We start from the raw sequence: 18,204 nt of genomic DNA, 5'->3' as shown, positions 1-18,204 counted from the left end.
AAAAAGTGACACACAAAAAAATTAAGGATTAAAAGGGAGATTTAATTACAAATGCAATACAGATATTTAAAAATCATAAGAGGCTTCTAATCTGTTTTAGTGTCTGATCTTAGGGTTTATAACCTTATTTCTTGTGACTGAAGAAAACTTTGAAAAGTGCTGATTTAGTATTGTTTTCACTCCACCTTGTTGCAATGTTTTCTTTTAGGCTGATTCCATTAAAAATGGCGTCCAGCTTCTTTCCAGAGCCTATACTATTGATCCTAGCAACCCTATGGTATTGAACCACTTGGCAAATCACTTTTTCTTCAAAAAGGTAGAAATCATTTATTTTTAAATTCTGATTTTTGTTTTTCTATACTGCAATCGATATTTTATTTCTTTTTTAAACTTGGAAAGAAACTTGAAAATGTCAGATTTTCCCCCCCTCCAAATTATAGAGTTTGTTGTATTAGTTACGTGGGGGTACATACGTTTGTTTATTCATTTATTTGCTTAATATTTATTGACCCCTACATACTGTACCCAACACTGTGGTGGTGATGTGGAGATGAGTAAAACATGGTTTCTGTACTCAGGGAGTTCAGTTTCATAGAAAAAGCAGCCATGTAAACAAATGTAAGTGTAAAAATAAAGGTATCTACTCATTTATGGTAGAGAAATGAGGAAGTGGTCAGGTGGCTAAGGTGAATTTTCACCAAGGCTGCAGAGCTTTTGAACTAGGTTTTTAGGAAGAGGTCACCAGAGAGTTGAAAAAGGAAAGACACACATATCTATGAAATAGTATATAATATTTTTATGGTAGGCAATGCTTTGGATTCAGATAGTGGAGCATTTGTGTAATATCAGAATTTGGACATACTATGTAGGGAACAAGGAGTCACTGACGGTTTTGTTTATTTTGCATGTTGATCATGTTGTATTTTTTAAGTTGCCACTAATTCTGTAGAAGCAGTGGTATTTTAGGTTTCTTAAAATACTAAATCTACTGAGAGTAGTGGCTCATGCCTGTAATCCCAGCACTTTGAGAGGCTGAAGTGGGAGGATTGCTTGAGCCCAGGGTTTCAAGACCAGCACAGGCAACATAGTGAGACCTCATCTCCACAAAAAATTTTAAAAATCAGCTGGACATGGTGGCACATACCTGTAGTCTCAGTTACTCAGAAGGCTGAGGTGGGAGGATCACTTGAGCCTGGGGGGTCATGGCTGCAGTGAGCCATTGCTGTAGTGGCACCATTGCACTACAGCCCATGTGACAGAGTGAGACCCTGTCTCAAAAAAAAAAAAAAAAAAAAAAAAAAAAGTGCATTTTATGAATTTACTTATGTAATCTTCACAGTAATTCTATGATGTAGGTAATCTTATTCCCATTTTGTGGATGGGTAAATTGAGGAAGAGTTAATAGTCTAAAGTCAATAATTCACTATGAAAGGAGCATATGTTTCTACAGCCAGAGAGAGTAAAGCACTGTGGTTAATAGCTATGTGACCTTAGACTAACCACAGTGCTTTACTCTCTGGCTGTAGAAACATACTACCCTTTCATAGTGAGTTATTGATTAGGCTATAACTGTTATAGCACTGAAAGGCAATTATTTATGGAGAAGATGGAAATGTATCTTACAGGTAAATGAAATGTTAGTCTAAGATAAAACAGCTATGCAAGCTAGTCTTATGAGTTCACTCAGTTGACTTTCTGATCTTCGTTCAGGATTATAGTAAAGTCCAGCATCTGGCCCTCCATGCATTCCATAATACAGAAGTGGAAGCTATGCAAGCAGAGAGCTGCTATCAGCTAGCTAGATCATTCCATGTTCAGGTAATTTTATAACTTCTCTAAATGTCTAATCTTTTTACTTATGGTGTTTTAAGTCTTTCCAATACTTCTGTTCATATTCGTCTTGTTTTATTTTCATTCTTTAGGAAGATTATGACCAAGCTTTTCAGTACTATTATCAAGCCACACAGTTTGCTTCTTCCTCTTTTGTGCTCCCGTTTTTTGGTTTGGGACAAATGTATATTTATCGAGGTGACAAAGAAAATGCATCTCAATGCTTTGAGAAGGTTTTGAAAGCTTATCCTAATAATTATGAAACTATGAAAATTCTTGGCTCTCTGTATGCTGCCTCAGAAGATCAAGAAAAACGAGATATTGCCAAGGTACGTCTTTTTTTTAAAGTCTTAGCTGTTTACTGTTAGTTATCCCAAAACTTCCATTTCTCTTTTCCTGTTATTGCTAGTAGAAATATGATATAAACAGTTTTGTTAGCTGAGCTTGTTCCAGTTTAGATAACAAACAATGGACTTATTAAACAAACTTAAATAGCCCCCACTTTTAATTTTGACAACCTATTCATGGAATACTTCAGCTTAACAATCTCTTTTATCCCAGGGCCATTTGAAGAAGGTCACGGAACAGTATCCCGATGATGTTGAAGCTTGGATTGAATTGGCACAAATCTTGGAACAGACTGATATACAGGTGTTTGAGTCATGTTTTTTAATCTCCCACATGATGTGTTTTTTGTAAGCCTGGTGTAGTGTTTCTCTTCCACTTATACCTTTTTCTGTCAATCATGATACAGGGTGCCCTTTCAGCCTATGGAACAGCAACACGAATCCTGCAGGAGAAAGTGCAGGCCGATGTCCCCCCAGAGATTCTCAATAATGTGGGTGCCCTCCATTTTAGACTTGGAAACCTAGGGGAGGCTAAGGTAGGAAAATAGAAATATTTCCTTCTTTTATACTGAATCAAGTTGAATGCACGGCTTTTTAAAAAGTGTATAAACTAAGTCTTTTAACAGTGTGATTTTTCTTTCTCATAGAAATATTTTTTGGCATCATTGGACCGTGCAAAAGCAGAGGCAGAACATGATGAGCATTACTATAACGCCATTTCCGTGACCACATCATACAACCTCGCCAGGCTATATGAGGCGATGTGTGAATTCCATGAAGCAGAAAAACTGTATAAAAACATCTTACGGGAACATCCTAATTATGTTGACTGTAAGGATTTTAAACTTCTTTATGTAATGAAATCCCTTCATTCCCACAAGAGCAGCAAAAATTTAGCCTGAAAAAAAATTTAGATTTGATAGTCAAAAATTTTTAAGGTTCTGATGTCCCCATTTCTCCAGGGCAGATTTGTGGCCTTAAAACAAAGGTGCAGCTTTACTTACATTTGTGCTATAAATAAGCAACTAAAACCAACTGGACCATATTTCAATGACTACGCTATCTTCAGTGGGTCAACTACTTTTGTTAGGCTTTTAACAACTCCTTGGCGTATTTGATAATGCATTTACCTTTGAAACATCCTGTTTTGATTTCATATGAACATTTTTGCAATGTTTATAAAGAGAAGTGCTTTTCCTTGAAATAATTATTACTAAAATGTCCTAATTTGAGTTTTGCAACCTATACATTGTAAAATATGGAAAGCTTTTAATTAAAAAATAATTTAGGCCTGGCATAGTGGCTCATGCCTGGAATCCCAGCACTTTGGGAGGCCAAGGCAGGGGGATCACTTGAGTCCAGGAGTTCGAGACCAACCTAAGCAATCCCAATAGCGAGATCCCATCTTTATATTTTAAATAATAATAATTTACATAGGGTACTTAATTTTATTTGTGTGTATGAGGGTTTTTTTTTTTTGTTTTTGTACTTTCTTTAAAAAGAACCTAAAGCATGATGTTTTCACTCTAGTAAATCAGGAGCTTTTTTTGTGTGTGTGTGTGTGTGTGTGTGAGATGGAGTCTTGCTCTGTCACCCAGGCTGGAGTGCAATGTCATAGTCTCGGCTCACTGCAATCTCTGCCTCCCGGGTTGGTGCGATTCTCCTGCCTCAGCCTCCTGAGTAATTGGGATTACATGGGCCCACCACCACGCCCAACTAATTTTTGTATTTTTAGTAGAGATGTGGTTTTGCCACATTGGTCAGGCTGGTCTGGAACTCCTGACCTCAGGTGATCTGTCCACCATGGCCTCCCAAAGTGCTGGGATTACAGGCGTGAGCCACCATGCCCGGCATATCGGGAGCTATTAACTTAGTGCCTGTCATGCTGTTATGGATGCAAAAGTGATTTAAAATAAGCAAGATTTCAGTAGAATGCCAGACTGAATTTGAATTGATTTGATAGGCAGTAGTGAACCATTATTGGTTTCTTTAGAGAAGTGACATTTCCTAGAGAAAACAACAACTTACATTTGTGTAGCACTTCACTGTTATTTAATGGAAGAACCCCAGTTAGAGCCCAGGTCTTCTAAGTAGTAATACCTATTCATCAGACTTTCACTATTTTGCCATATTACAAGCAGCTTTTTTTTAAAAAGGTAACTGACAATGGTGTGCATTGGAGAGAAATTAGAAATGGGCCAGTTCCAAGCTTTTTAAATAACTTAGCTTGAGATAAGGACTTAGACCAGGGACCTAGAATTGGGAGTGGAGTGGCAGAGGTAAGTCTTAGATTTCAGACAGTAAGTCTAGTTGGTGACAAAATTATTCTTTAACTTGTTGGATTGATGATTGATTATTGACCTTTGGGACTTTTATGTTTCTTGTATGGCTGTATTAATGAAAAAAATTTGTTTCAAAAGTACGACTTTAAAATTATGATACTTTATAGCTAATATTTGGGATATAAAAACTTTTAAATATGTTTTCAGGCTATTTGCGCCTAGGAGCCATGGCTAGAGACAAAGGAAACTTTTATGAGGCTTCAGATTGGTTTAAGGAAGCTCTTCAGATTAATCAGGTTGGTAATATTAACTCTTAGGTTTGAGAAATAATTATTTTCACTTTTCCTTCCCCATAAATCAGTTTTTCCTTTTAATGGCTACATCTTCCTGGTTTTGCCATCTTTTTGTTTTGTTTTGTTTTGTTTTCATTCACTCGTTAGATACTAAAGAATGTATTAGGTTGCATTATTAATCATGTTATAAATAGGGACCATGTTTTTTATATAAATCTTTCCTATTGTCTTCCTTGTTCTTTCTTCCCTTCCCCCATCCTGTCCCTTCACTCCACTTCAACAAATGTGACCTGGCTCCTGTGTTTACTCTAGTTTACTTCACTTTCAGTTTAGTTAGTACCATATGAGAGAACTTTATAGAATCATAGTATCTTAGGATTTTGGATGGAACCATAGAGGTCATCTAAACGTTTTGAGGGCCCACAAAAAGAAATAGATTTCACATCATAGCCTAGTACACACAAATGTGTATGTAGACAAACAACTGAAATGAAAGTTTCACAAATCATTATTTGCTTTTGCCAATGGACGACACACTGATATTTTTACTTTATTCCATTCTGTTGCATTTACTATGCAGATAACTGAATACTAACTAAATTGATTTTACAACTCACTAATGGGTATCAACTCTCAGTTTGAAAACCACTGTTATGTGGGGGTCTACAACAAGAAGTGTGTATTTTCAAACAATTTTTTAATGATTTAACAATTTTTGTAAATCATTTTCAGGCTTCTGCAGCTGTAGATTCTCATTGTGAATCCCTTGCTTGCTCATGCATAAGTGTATTTGCAATACCAAATATACAGGTTTAGTATTTTTGCCTGTTAGTGATGGTTTCACATGTGTAATGTTTTGGTTGAGATTTTAAATGGTGGACGAGTACTATGGATGTGAATGTGGGGAAGTAATTTTAATCTTATGTAATTGGTCACAAGGCCTAATTTGCAGTAAGTATTGCTGTTTTATTTAACAATGCCTTGTTGCTTTGTATGCATTAATGTTTGGATGTAAAGATTGTGTGTCTATCCAACAGGGAGCCACAGTATTTAAATTGACCAACCTAATGTTACAACTACTTTGAGGTGGCCAAATGTAAACTGAAAGCCTTAATTAAAGTGGTACAATTTTGTATAACTTAGCATCAGTAGTTCAATAAATTTGGATTGCCATGCAAAAAAAAAAAAAAAAGAAACAAAGAAAAGAAAGAAAACCACTGTCATAATATAGCTTGTAAACCTCTTCAGTAATCAACTGTTGTGGGAAGATGATTGATCTATCTCAAACTAAACTGCAGATTTTCCTTCTTCATATATGTATGTTTCAGGATCATCCAGATGCTTGGTCTTTGATTGGCAATCTTCATTTGGCAAAACAAGAATGGGGTCCCGGACAGAAGAAGTTTGAGAGGATATTAAAACAGCCATCCACACAGAGTGACACCTATTCTATGCTAGCCCTTGGCAACGTGTGGCTCCAAACTTTACATCAGCCCACCCGAGATCGAGAAAAGGTAATCTCTTTTTGTCCTTTTAAACAAAACTGATACTCTACTTTCTTGTTTGAATCTTAAGAGTGCTTGTTTCTATAGGAAAAGCGTCATCAAGATCGTGCTTTGGCCATCTACAAACAAGTACTCAGAAATGATGCAAAGAATCTGTATGCTGCCAATGGCATAGGTGATTATAAAACTTGAGTACCTATAACAATTTGTCTTAAATGAATACTTTCAGAGGAATGTTTGTAAATCAGAATTTTTCTTAAAATGTGATGAATGTAGTTGTTTTAAAATATAATTTTTAGTTGTTTTTCTGGCTCCAACTAGAAAATTCTTAAGTGTGAACCTTTTTATATCTTTAGGAGCTGTTTTGGCCCACAAAGGATATTTTCGTGAAGCTCGTGATGTATTTGCCCAAGTAAGAGAAGCAACAGCAGATATTAGTGATGTATGGTTGAACTTAGCACACATCTATGTGGAGCAAAAGCAGTACATCAGCGCTGTTCAGATGGTAATAGCTTCTCTTTCAAGATATTTTTATATCTTGTTCGTTGTTGAGCAGATATTTTCTTAGCCATTCTGGCCCTGTCATGGAACTGCATGCTATCTCTTGTGATACTGTGTCTATTTAGAGATTTATAATTATATAATGCTAAGGCCAGGCTTTGGTATCCAGACAGAGATGGAAGTCCTGGTTCCACCATTAATTACATGCCTCAGGCAAAGGACATCCCTTCTGAGCCAGTTTTCCTATCTATAAAATGGAGATAATTGTACCCTAACGTCATAGAATTGTGTGAGGATCCAGTATGAAAACTACTTGGCACTAGCATGCCTAGCATATTAGTAATACCCAGTTAAGTAGTAGGATTTAATATTCATTTGTGTATTCAGTTTCTGAAACTGAACTGTGAGTTTCAGAAAGGTTAAATGACTTATTTAAAAGAAAACGGGCCAGGCATGGTGGCTTACACCTGTAATCCCAGCACTTTGGGAGGTCGAGGTGGTCGACGTGGATGGATGATGAGGTCAGGAGTTCAAGACCAGCCTGGCCAACTTGGTGAAATCCTGTCTACTAAAAATACAAAAATTAGCTGGGCATGGTAGCACGTGCCTGTAATCCCAGCTACTGGGGAGACTGAAGCAGGAGAATTGCTTGAACCAGGGAGGCGGAGGTTGCAGTAAGCCAGGGAGGCGGAGGTCGCACCACTGCACTCCAGCCTGGGTGACAAAGCAAGACTCTGTCTCGGGGAAAAAAAAGAAAGAAGAAAACAGGGATAAGATTTAATGACTGTAGGATTTTTTTTATGCTTACATTTGTTGAGTGCTTGAGTTTGAAATAAAAGTCATACTCACCATCCATAACATTAAAAAGTAAAAAGGATCTTCGGCTCTCTGGGATATATTATGGTCAGAAAGGAAAAGCTTACAAAAAGTAGAAGAAAAGAACAATCCAGGCTCTGAGAAGTGGTTTACCTTTTTCTAAAATGGGTGGGTTATTATCAGTATTCAGAGTACTGGAAAGTCGATAATCACAGAAACTCACAGAACCCAGATTGTATATGGTAGCTTCAGAGGCTGTGGTTTGTGAGGTTGGCCTTCCTGATCTGCTGAATGATAATGTTGCCTTTTATAAATGCAAATTACTAGGGATATTCAGGAAAAACCTGTCTTAACCATTTTTCATGAAAAAGGTTCTTACCTATGACAAGAGGTATTACATGGTCAAAAAGTACTATGTTCATGTCACAAATAACACTAGTATTGTATTGGTTTTACCAAGAAGTTAACAATCAGAACTGTAAGACTCCTTGTACTCATTGCCAGTAGGTATGTTCTGCCAATTGTTAAGAAAGGTATAGACAGTAAAACCCAAAGGACACAGGTATATGATTTCTAGTCAGTGGTCAATAAGCTGATTCTAGATAGTATTGCTAAAAATATGAAAAAGGCTTTCCAATCTGTTTACCCCTTCTTTCAGTGTTGGTCCACATTTCAAATGGAAAGAAATCATTTCAAGCATCTAGTTTTTCTAATGGTCAGATTTTTATGTTATCAAAATGTATCCTGATGAATGTCAAAAATCATTCCCCAAGTTATTCTTTGGAATTAACCATTCAAAGGGTAAAATACCTTTTTACAGAGCTTTAAAATTGCAGTGCCATTTTGCTACAAAATGAAAGTGTCATTTATTCTTTGTTGTGTTTTAATTAACTTTTTTCCTTTTTTGTAGTATGAAAACTGCCTCAGAAAGTTCTATAAGCACCAAAACACTGAAGTTGTGCTCTATTTGGCACGGGCCCTCTTCAAGTGTGGCAAGTTACAGGAATGCAAACAGACTTTGCTAAAGGTAAAAAGGAGAGCTATTATTCCCATCCATTTCTGTGCTACATTGTATTTTTTAATTCTTTGTTATGCATATTCACATACCTACTACTTAATAATACCCTGCTGTCTAAAATCCTTTTCATGTCACTTGACCATATGAAATATTTATTTTTTATTCACAGGCTAGACATGTGGCACCCAGTGATACAGTTCTTATGTTTAATGTGGCCTTGGTCCTACAAAGATTAGCTACCTCTGTCCTGAAAGATGAAAAAAGTAATCTGAAGGAAGTACTTAATGCTGTGAAAGAACTGGAGCTTGCACATAGGTAAAGATTTTGTAGAAACAACCTATTAAATGCTTTGTTTGGTCTATGACCATACCATCATGAACGCTCCCGATTTTGTCTGAAATACTTTGTTTGTTTAAAGCCATTTGTCTCAAGCTGCTGAAAATCACTTACTTCTAAAGGTGGTCTATTAGAATCATTCCAGCAATAGTTAAGCCAAAGCAGACAGCTGCTGCCACCAGGTGGTGCCAAACTATAGTCAGGATCCTGCCAGATTTGGATCTTGTAGCTCAACCTGTAGGACTGGCTGGCTAGCTTTGCAAACTTGCCATAGATTTTTCATTAATCTGACAGTAATGTGACCCAGCATTTTACACATGTGAAATTTTTTAGACACTTAACGTTGGTTTTCCATTTTACACCAATGTGTCTTTTAATGGGATGTTGATTTTCATTGAACTAGGATTCAGGTTTTGCCTCTTAAATAATGCTTAATAGTTTTATTCAGTTCACCTCAAAATTTATTTAACCATATAGTATTTATATGGTGATTCAGTGTGTGGTGAAATTAAAACCTGTCATCTATTCAGGTTTTGTCCAACTTTATTTGTATTCTTGTTTAACAATTCTTGCCTTGCCTGGTAAATTATAAGTGCTTTCATGGCCTGAGCCCCCTAACCTCCGTCCTGACATATTTAGTAAATTTCATGTTTAGTAAATAGTCGTTGCTTGAATTGATTTGTGGTTATTTGTGAATTTACTGATAATATTAAATATAACTTAGACCATCTTGATGAACATGTCTATTAAATGTAATGAGTGGCATAAATTTGTGTAAATCAGTTAATATGCAAACCTATTCTCAGATTTTGTAGAACAGATTAAATTTTTTAAGGGCTTTATTTCATTACAATCTCTTTTTTTTAAAGTAAAGTATTTTTTCATTTCATTTAGATACTTCAGTTATTTGAGTAAAGTGGGAGATAAAATGAGATTTGATTTGGCCCTTGCTGCTACAGAAGCCAGGTAATGTTACTATTTATGGAAGGTGACTTTGGGTGAGGCAGTGATATTTGCATGGGCTGGGAAAGTGACACAGTAGGGAACAGAGGTTCCTGACCTTCCACAGGTCGGTCTTTCACACTTCTCTTGGGGACTTTGTAATCTTTACCAGGATTTTTTCCCTTGAGGGAACTGGGCAAATTGCCTTAGAACAAGTACTTGAGTTGTGGGGGAAATACTTTTCTATTTTACTTATGTCAGCTGTGTCAGCCTAGTCAAGATAAAATTCACGACTCTGAGTTATATGGAAAGATAATGTTGGAAATCTTTTTAGCTGTGCTTTCAGAGGACATTTATAGTTTGGAAACTTAACATAGTTGGCAGTATTGGCTTATAATAAACTAAGTTAATTTTGCTAATTAAGACTTCATACATTGGTATAGTGTGGGATGTGTAATGCAAAAGTAAATTATTTTTTTTGACTGGGTGCAGTGGCTCACGCCTGTAATCCCAGCACTTTGGGAGGCCGAGGTGGGCAGATCACCTGAGGTCAGGAGTTCGAGGTCAGCATGACCAACATGGAGAAACCCCGTCTCTACTAAAAATACAATATTAGCCAGGCGTGGTGGTGTACACCTGTAATTCCAGCTACTCAGGAGGCTGAGGTAGGAGAATCGCTTGAACCCGGGAGGCAGAGGTTGCGGTGAGCCAAGATGGCACCATTGCACTCTAGCCTGGGCAACAAGAGCAAAACTCCGTCTCAAAAAAAAAAAAGAAAAAAACATTTAAAAAAAAAAAGACTTCACATAGATCAGCTAATGGTCCTGCTTCAGATTTTTTAATTTGTGTAAGGAAAATAGATGTGCTGAGTTTTTCAATATAGTAGTTGCAGTCATGTTTCTCTAAACCTGAAATGTTCTAGGCAGTGTTCTGACTTACTGAGCCAGGCCCAGTACCATGTGGCCCGGGCACGCAAACAAGATGAAGAAGAGCGGGAGTTGCGGGCCAAGCAAGAGCAAGAAAAGGAACTGTTAAGGCAGAAACTTCTTAAAGAACAGGTATCTTGTATTTTCCAGTTATACTGGAATTAATTGTGTGCATGCATACACTTTGTATGTTTAAAAAAAAAGTCCTCTGCCAGGTGTGGTGGCTGACGCCTCTAATCACAACACTTTGGGAGGCTGAGGTGGGTGGAGGGCAGCTCACTTGAGGTCGGGAGTTCAACACTAGCCTGGCCAACATAGTGAAACCCTGTCTCTACTAAAAATACAAAAATTCGCCAGGAGTGGTGGCACACATCTGTAATCCCAGCTACTTGGGAAACTGAGGCAGAAGAATCACTTGAACCTAGGAGGCCAAGGTTGCTGTGAGCCGAGATTGCACCACTGTACTCCAGTCCAGGCAACAGAGTGAGACTCCATCTCAAAAAAAAAAAAAAAGAAGTCCTCTACTTAGGATGGTAGCCATTAATTTTTCATCATAAGAAAATTTTCAGTGGTGTTTCTTTTCTACCATTTTTCCTCATAGGAAGAGAAACGTCTCAGAGAAAAGGAAGAGCAAAAGAAACTTTTGGAACAGCGGGCCCAGTATGTGGAGAAGACCAAAAATATTCTTATGTTTACTGGTGAGACTGAAGCAACAAAAGAGAAGAAAAGAGGTGGTGGTGGTGGACGGGTAAGATATAATTCCTGCTAGCACGAGTGACCTCAGTCTCTGTCTTTGGCTTTGAGAAATAAGGATAATTGGTTAAATTCCTTCTGTACTTACTAGTTTTGACTTCCTCTTTTGTTAAGAGACAGTCTTCCAACACAGAGAATGATTTCAATGGTATCCAGTATTTAGCAATGCATTCCAAGGTTAGCTAAGTATATTTTACCTTGTAGTTGTCTTTTAAATAGTTGATTTTTGCAAAGTTTTAACCGGTTGAGACTTTTATCTCAATTAGAAGTCTTTAAAATATGGGCCTAGCCAAGAACCTTTTCCACGTGACTTAGTAAAAGATCATTCGGGCCAGACACCGTGACTCATGCATGTAATCCTAGCACTTTGGGAGGCCGAGGTGGGCAGATCACTTGAGGTTAAGAGTTTGAGACCAGCTTGACCAACGTGGTCCATATCTCTACTAAAAAGTACAGAAATTAGCCAGGTATAGTGATGCATGCCTGTAGTCCCAGCTACTCGGGAGGCTGAGGCACAAGAATCACTTGAACCCAAGAGGCAGAGGTTGCAGTGAACCGAGATTGCCCCACTGCACTCCCACCTGGGCAAAAGAGTAAGACTTCATCTCAAAAAAAAAAAAAAAAAAATCCTTCATTGTCAAATGACTGATAGGATATGGCCCCTTTCTGTACCTTAGCATTCTAACCACATTCCACCAACCACGAAATAACTAACTGTAGGCTTGTTTGGATTTTAGCGTTCTAAGAAGGGAGGAGAGTTTGATGAATTTGTCAATGATGACACTGATGATGACCTACCTATATCCAAAAAGAAGAAGAGAAGAAAGGGTAGTGGCAGTGAACAAGAAGGTGAAGATGAGGAGGGTGGTGAGAGAAAGAAGAAAAAGAGGAGAAGGTAATGTCATCATTAATGTGTTTTAAGTAACCTCGTAAAAGTGGTGAAAGACCTTTTACCTTCTGAATCTTTTGATGTTTAGAATTTATGAACACTTGATCCAAACAGTGAAGCTTTTTGTGCCCCCACTTCCTACTTTAATCCTAAGATAGACCCCAGTACAAAATCCACTGAGTACCTGGGATTTCCATACATCTCCACAGCTTTCCTTCTAAGAGCTACAAGTTAGTCATAATTGCCTTTCTTGTGTCTCTAAATATTTATTGGAAAACTTGTGATTTAGAATAAGACCTGGATTGTGTCCACACTAACTGTGCATGTGCAATGTTGGAAAAATCACTAAGCTTCAGTTTCCTCTCTGTCGTTGGTAACAGCAATGCCTACTTCATGGGTTTTGCTCAATGCATAAGATGTGAATGTGTGTGAAAGCACCTTTAAAACCGCTCAGTGTTCTCTGCTGTTAAGATCAAGGATGCCCTACCCATTTCTTATGTGGAGGTGCCTCCTAAGCTAATTTGTCCTTCTCTTATTGTGCTATCCTGGAGTCCAGGAACCTCCATTCAGCTATCTTACCCCTAGACTGCCCTTCCCAACCCTTGGCCGACTGTATTTGGGAAAGAACCTGATAATTCATTAAGACACAGACTTGTGAAATTGAAGCTGTGGTGAGGATATTAGTAGCAGGCCTGGAATCAGTAGTTGGGAAAGAAGGAAGAGGAGGGGAAAGATGTTGAAGTCTGGAGCCTGTGTCTTTTCTCATGTTCTCTATCACTCCACCAAGTGCAAGATTCAAATGCAAATTAATGAGACCTCAGCAGTGACTAAATTAATCAGCAGACATTGCATAAATACATCATTTTACAGATTTCTGAGCCACGTGCAGCAAGAGTAAGTTATATCTTCTGCCCTTGAGGAGTGTACAGTATGATTGAGGACAGCACCCATATGGAAGAGGATTCAGAATGAATAATAATTTAATGGCAAAGTAGTCTGGAACTTTATAGGTAGGCTCTTGACAAACTCTCTTTTGGTGTTCACTATTTAAGACTTCCGAAGGGAGAAGAAGGATCTGATGATGATGAAACAGAAAATGGCCCCAAACAGAAAAAACGACGTCCACCAAGAGCAGAGAAGAAAAAGGCTGTAAGTTTATAGTACTGTGTTTTTCTGTCCCCTAGTAGACATGAAAGATTGCACTAGAATACATTCTTTCCTTGCAGCTTTCTCAAGCACGAATGCTTGTTTTCAAAGTTCATCAGTGGCTGTTTGATTGTATCATTGTAATGCAAACCCAATTTAACAAGATGGCCTAATGTAAGCGTCTTGACAAATCTATTATGTTTGACATTCTTTAGCCCAAGCCAGAACGTCTGCCTCCATCAATGAAGGGAAAAATAAAATCCAAAGCCATAATTTCATCAAGTGATGACTCTTCGGATGAAGATAAACTTAAAATTGCTGATGAAGGGTAGGATATTTTCTCTTTGTAAATTCTTCTCATGATGTAGATAAATCAAAAGTGATTACTAATCTGCCTGTCTATACTAGAAAAATATACTTTTCTTTCTTTTTATTTACAAATAATAAGAGGGGTGGGGACAGACTTGAAAATTGGAGGAAATAGATAACTGGGAGTGTTGCTGTGCCGAAATGTCTTCTCCGCAGCTTCTTAGAATCTGAGAGCTGGAAGAAAGTTTAACTTGTCATTTTGTCCTACTACATCTTTTCTCTCAAAGAAGAAAACCTTTTTTGAAATCTCATTTCTTCATAGATATTAGCTGAAATTTCCTAGATGACACCCTTCTAAATGAAATGTATCATTTTGCTGCCCTACTGTTGACATACTAAAAGTGTTACAGGTAGCCAAGTCCTGGTCATATGGAGATAGGCTATTTCTTTTTATTTATTTGTTTATTTATTTATTTATTTTTGAGATGGAATTTTGCTCTCGTTGCCCAGGCTGGAGTGCAATGGCATGATCTTGGCTCACCACAACCTCCACCTCCTGGGTCCAAGCGATTCTTCTGCCTCAGCCTCCCGAGTAGCTGGGATTACAGGCGTGCGCCACCACACCCGGCTAATTTTGTATTTTCAGTAGAGACAGGGTTTCTCCGTGTTGAGAGAGAGCCTATTTCTTGACTGTTTCCTCCCCTGTTGTGCAGTGGTAAGTCAACAGTACCTGCTCCGTGGAGGACTTATCCTAGACTCCTTCCGCGAGGCTCTTCTTTAGTTCGTGGCCCACCCAGTGAAGCATAAAATCATTTGTCCTAAACTTGCCCCTCAAGCTCAAGTTGTCCCCCATTTGGATTTCTCAACCAGGTCTCTTAATACTGTACTACACTGTGTTCTTCTGTAGCCATCGTTTTCATTTATTCATTCAACAGACATTTGAACATCCAGTGTGTGAGATAGTATAAGTGCTGGTAATACAGAGAGAAAAGATAGGCCCATAAATTCTCCAAGGAATTTCTGCTTCAGAGGCAGTGGAGAAGAACAGATAAACCAAAACCATGTTGTAGACTGGGTGCAGTGGCTCACAGCTGTAATCCCAGCACTTTGAGAGGCCAAGGTAGGTGGATCACTTGAGGCCAGGAGTTTGAGACCAGCCTGGCCAACATGGCGAAACCCCATCCCTACTAAAAATACAAAAGTTAACCAGGCATGGTCGTGTGTTCCTGTAATCCCAGCTGCTAGGGAGGCTGAGGGACAAGAATCGCTTGAAACCAGGAGGCAGAGGTTGAAGTAAGCCGTGATGGCACCACTGCACTCCAGTCTGGGCGACAGAGTGAGACTCTTGTCAACAACAACAAAAAACCCACATTATAGTTGGATTAATGTTATCATGTAAATTTGCATTATTGCTCTCCAGGAACCATACCTAGTCTTGAGTTTGGGTGATGGTAGGAGTTGTAAGAGATGTTTTTTTTCTAAAAGAAAGGGTGTTTGAGTTGAGTCTTAGAAGAATTGGGATTCCTGAGGCAGAGGTTAGCATGTTGAGGAGGCTAAGGCTTCTGGTGGAGATTGGACTCATATGGTGGTAATCTATAAAGAACCAGATTTGCAGTTCTGGCCAGGTGAGGTGGCTCACGCCTATAATCCCAGCACTTTGGGAGACTGAGGCAGGATGATCACTTGAGGCCAGAAGTTTGAGACTAGCCTGGGCAACACAGTGAGACTCCATCACTACAGAAATTTTATAAAAACAAAATAAACAAAAACAAAAAAGATCTGCAGTTCCCTTTTTCTCTGAAGACACCGGCTGACACATCTGGATTGTTTTTCTGTAAAGCACTGTTTAGCCCTTGTCCCCATGGTGTTATCCAGGTCTGTTTAGAGACGTGCATGATCAGTGTAATGAAATACATGGTTTTCAAAGACTGAGCACTGTTAAATGTGTTGGCAGAAAGGTCCATTGTGAGATGCTGAGTGGCTTCCAAATCTGTACCTGAGGTCAAGGCCAAGTTTGTTTGAGCCACTTGCATCAATTAAGCTTTGTCCTGACCATCATAAAGTGTGTTTGCTTATTTGGCGAGATGGAATGGAGTGAATTGGATCCCAGGGAAGACCCACAGGTCTTTAATATGTATACAGAAAGAGAGTAATATATTTCACCTCCCTCACCGTTCCTAGACCGAACTCTGGGATTCAGTATTCCTTTATTGGAATATCTGTCATGAAAACCAGAACTAAGGAAGGTGCCAGAGAAGTGTGTCTGCTCCAAAGGAGCGGTCACAGTGGTTAAGGGAATGTTCTTTCCTCAGAGCCTCCAGGAGACCAAGACTCTGAGGGTGCTGCCACCATTCTAAGCATAAGCATGACTTCCCCTTTCCTTCACATATCAACTGAGAAGTAGAGGGGAGAGCTTGGGAGCAAAGGCAAATAAACCAAAGGGCCCCTTTAGCCCCAGTTCCCTATCTTGAGCAAGTCTGGTCATGGTGGAGGGGACCTAGTGCAGTAGCAAATCTTAGGACAGGAATAATGACCTCACTCTTCAGGTACCTATTAGCACCGATGGCAATAGGACAGGGAAATGTCCTTTGAAACCCTTTTCTGCCTTTGGAAAAGGGTTAATTCTTCAAAGTCTTCAAGCCAGTTGAGATCCTGGATTTCACCTTTGTTGCTGTTAATTTGCTTACAAAGATAAACAAATGTATCCCTTCCTTTTCATAATTTTATATATGAAATTGGGAAATGCTTCATTCTGATTAAAAGTGCCCAGTGAATCACCCTCCCGGTTTATATTTTGACTTATGGCTAAAGTGCCTTATCTTTTTTTCCTTTTTAAACCTTTTTGAATTGTGAAATATATCACATTTACAGAATAGTACACAAAACAAGTATCACAAAATGATACCTGTGTAACCACTACTTAGGTCAAGAAATAGAATATTAAATGCCCTTATGTTTTAAAAGTACATTCTCTGCTCATCAAGGCCCCAGTTAGCCAGAATCCTCAGCTTCTAACCAATGATCATCTTTGCCAGACATCCCAGGAACAGCAACAGCAACAGTGACTCAGACGAGGACGAACAGCGAAAGAAACGTGCCTCATCAGAGAGTGATTCTGATGAGAACCAGAACAAGTCTGGCAGCGAGGCCGGCAGTCCCCGGAGGCCACGAAGACAGCGGTCAGATCAGGACTCAGACAGTGACCAGCCATCCAGAAAGAGAAGGCCCTCTGGTTCTGAGCAGTCTGACAATGAATCTGTGCAGTCAGGGAGAAGCCGCTCAGGAGTTTCTGAGAATGACTCTCGCCCAGCTTCTCCAAGTGCCGAATCAGACCACGAATCAGAGAGAGGATCTGATAATGAGGGTTCTGGCCAAGGCTCTGGAAATGAATCGGAACCAGAGGGATCCAACAATGAGGCCTCAGATAGAGGCTCAGAACATGGGTCAGATGATAGTGACTAGGTTTTATTTCATCAATAAGCTTCATCTCTGGAGGAGACTTTTTTAATATATGAAAGCTGTGATAAAAATGTTTCAGATGTTTAGTCAATTGTGAAATTTTTCTTAAGGCAATTTTCTTTTCTATCAGTTTGTATATTACTAAGCCCCAAGAGACATTTCCTGTGCTAGAGTCCAATATTTGAGTCTCTTGTGCAAATGAGACTATTCTTTGTGGTACAATTCCACCTATCATATGTGAAAACTGCAGTAAAAATAAACCCAGATGCTAAATCATTCCTACAAAGGTTTGACTGAAACTGTGGCAGATGGCTCATCTTTATATGTTAAGCAGCATACTCTTTTGATTTTTATTGCAATCTTTTACCAAGTGGTGCACAAACTTGGTATTGATGTCTTTATTCCGTTTTGAGTTTAGATTGAGAATATTTTATTTTCTGAAGGCAGAGATATCTACTGTATAATTGCACCAAAGTACATTTGAAAGGAAGGTTTTCAATAGTGTAATACTGCAGCGATGTAGATAAAATCACAAATATATAATTTGTTAGGTTGAATAAGGTGTGGAAAATGCTTTTCTGTTAGTAGAATGCAAAAACCTACCTAAGCCACGTAATAAATTCTTTTACCAACTTTTATGGGTAATTTTGTGTCTTTTTTGTTTTGATATATTTGTGCATGGCAGTTTAGCAGAAATTATGCAAATATTTGAAAAATCCTACATTAAGCCTCAAGACTTATAATTCTTATAGATTTGTGGAGTGTTTATTTTAAAGATGCAAGAAAACAAAGGTACCAGCATGTATTTTTATTTTCAGTAATTCAGTAATTAACAAGAGTAACATTTTAATG

The 18,204-nt window shown here is 38.4% G+C and overlaps 1 protein-coding gene across 1 annotated transcript in view; it reads left to right on the top strand.

Moving 5' to 3' along the window:
* The window catches only part of CTR9 (CTR9 homolog, Paf1/RNA polymerase II complex component), a 28,924-nt gene extending 10,936 nt beyond the window's left edge, over nt 1-17,988 (top strand). The window contains exons 7-25 of the mRNA XM_050757382.1: nt 209-316; nt 1,711-1,818; nt 1,923-2,159; nt 2,392-2,481; nt 2,585-2,713; nt 2,825-3,008; nt 4,667-4,755; nt 6,081-6,266; nt 6,345-6,432; nt 6,614-6,762; nt 8,485-8,601; nt 8,762-8,907; nt 9,823-9,894; nt 10,793-10,928; nt 11,398-11,544; nt 12,287-12,444; nt 13,491-13,587; nt 13,800-13,912; nt 16,929-17,988. Coding sequence (XP_050613339.1) covers nt 209-316; nt 1,711-1,818; nt 1,923-2,159; nt 2,392-2,481; nt 2,585-2,713; nt 2,825-3,008; nt 4,667-4,755; nt 6,081-6,266; nt 6,345-6,432; nt 6,614-6,762; nt 8,485-8,601; nt 8,762-8,907; nt 9,823-9,894; nt 10,793-10,928; nt 11,398-11,544; nt 12,287-12,444; nt 13,491-13,587; nt 13,800-13,912; nt 16,929-17,355 — 2,781 coding nt within the window. The 3' untranslated portion in view covers nt 17,356-17,988. The remainder of the gene's footprint in view (nt 1-208; nt 317-1,710; nt 1,819-1,922; nt 2,160-2,391; nt 2,482-2,584; nt 2,714-2,824; nt 3,009-4,666; nt 4,756-6,080; nt 6,267-6,344; nt 6,433-6,613; nt 6,763-8,484; nt 8,602-8,761; nt 8,908-9,822; nt 9,895-10,792; nt 10,929-11,397; nt 11,545-12,286; nt 12,445-13,490; nt 13,588-13,799; nt 13,913-16,928) is intronic.
* Nucleotides 17,989-18,204: the final 216 nt, after the last annotated feature.

This window comes from Macaca thibetana, chromosome 14, assembly GCF_024542745.1.
Source record: "Macaca thibetana thibetana isolate TM-01 chromosome 14, ASM2454274v1, whole genome shotgun sequence".
NCBI lineage: Eukaryota > Metazoa > Chordata > Mammalia > Primates > Cercopithecidae > Macaca > Macaca thibetana.
Note: the sequence above shows the minus strand (reverse complement) of the source record. Positions and strands in the feature narration are given on the sequence as shown.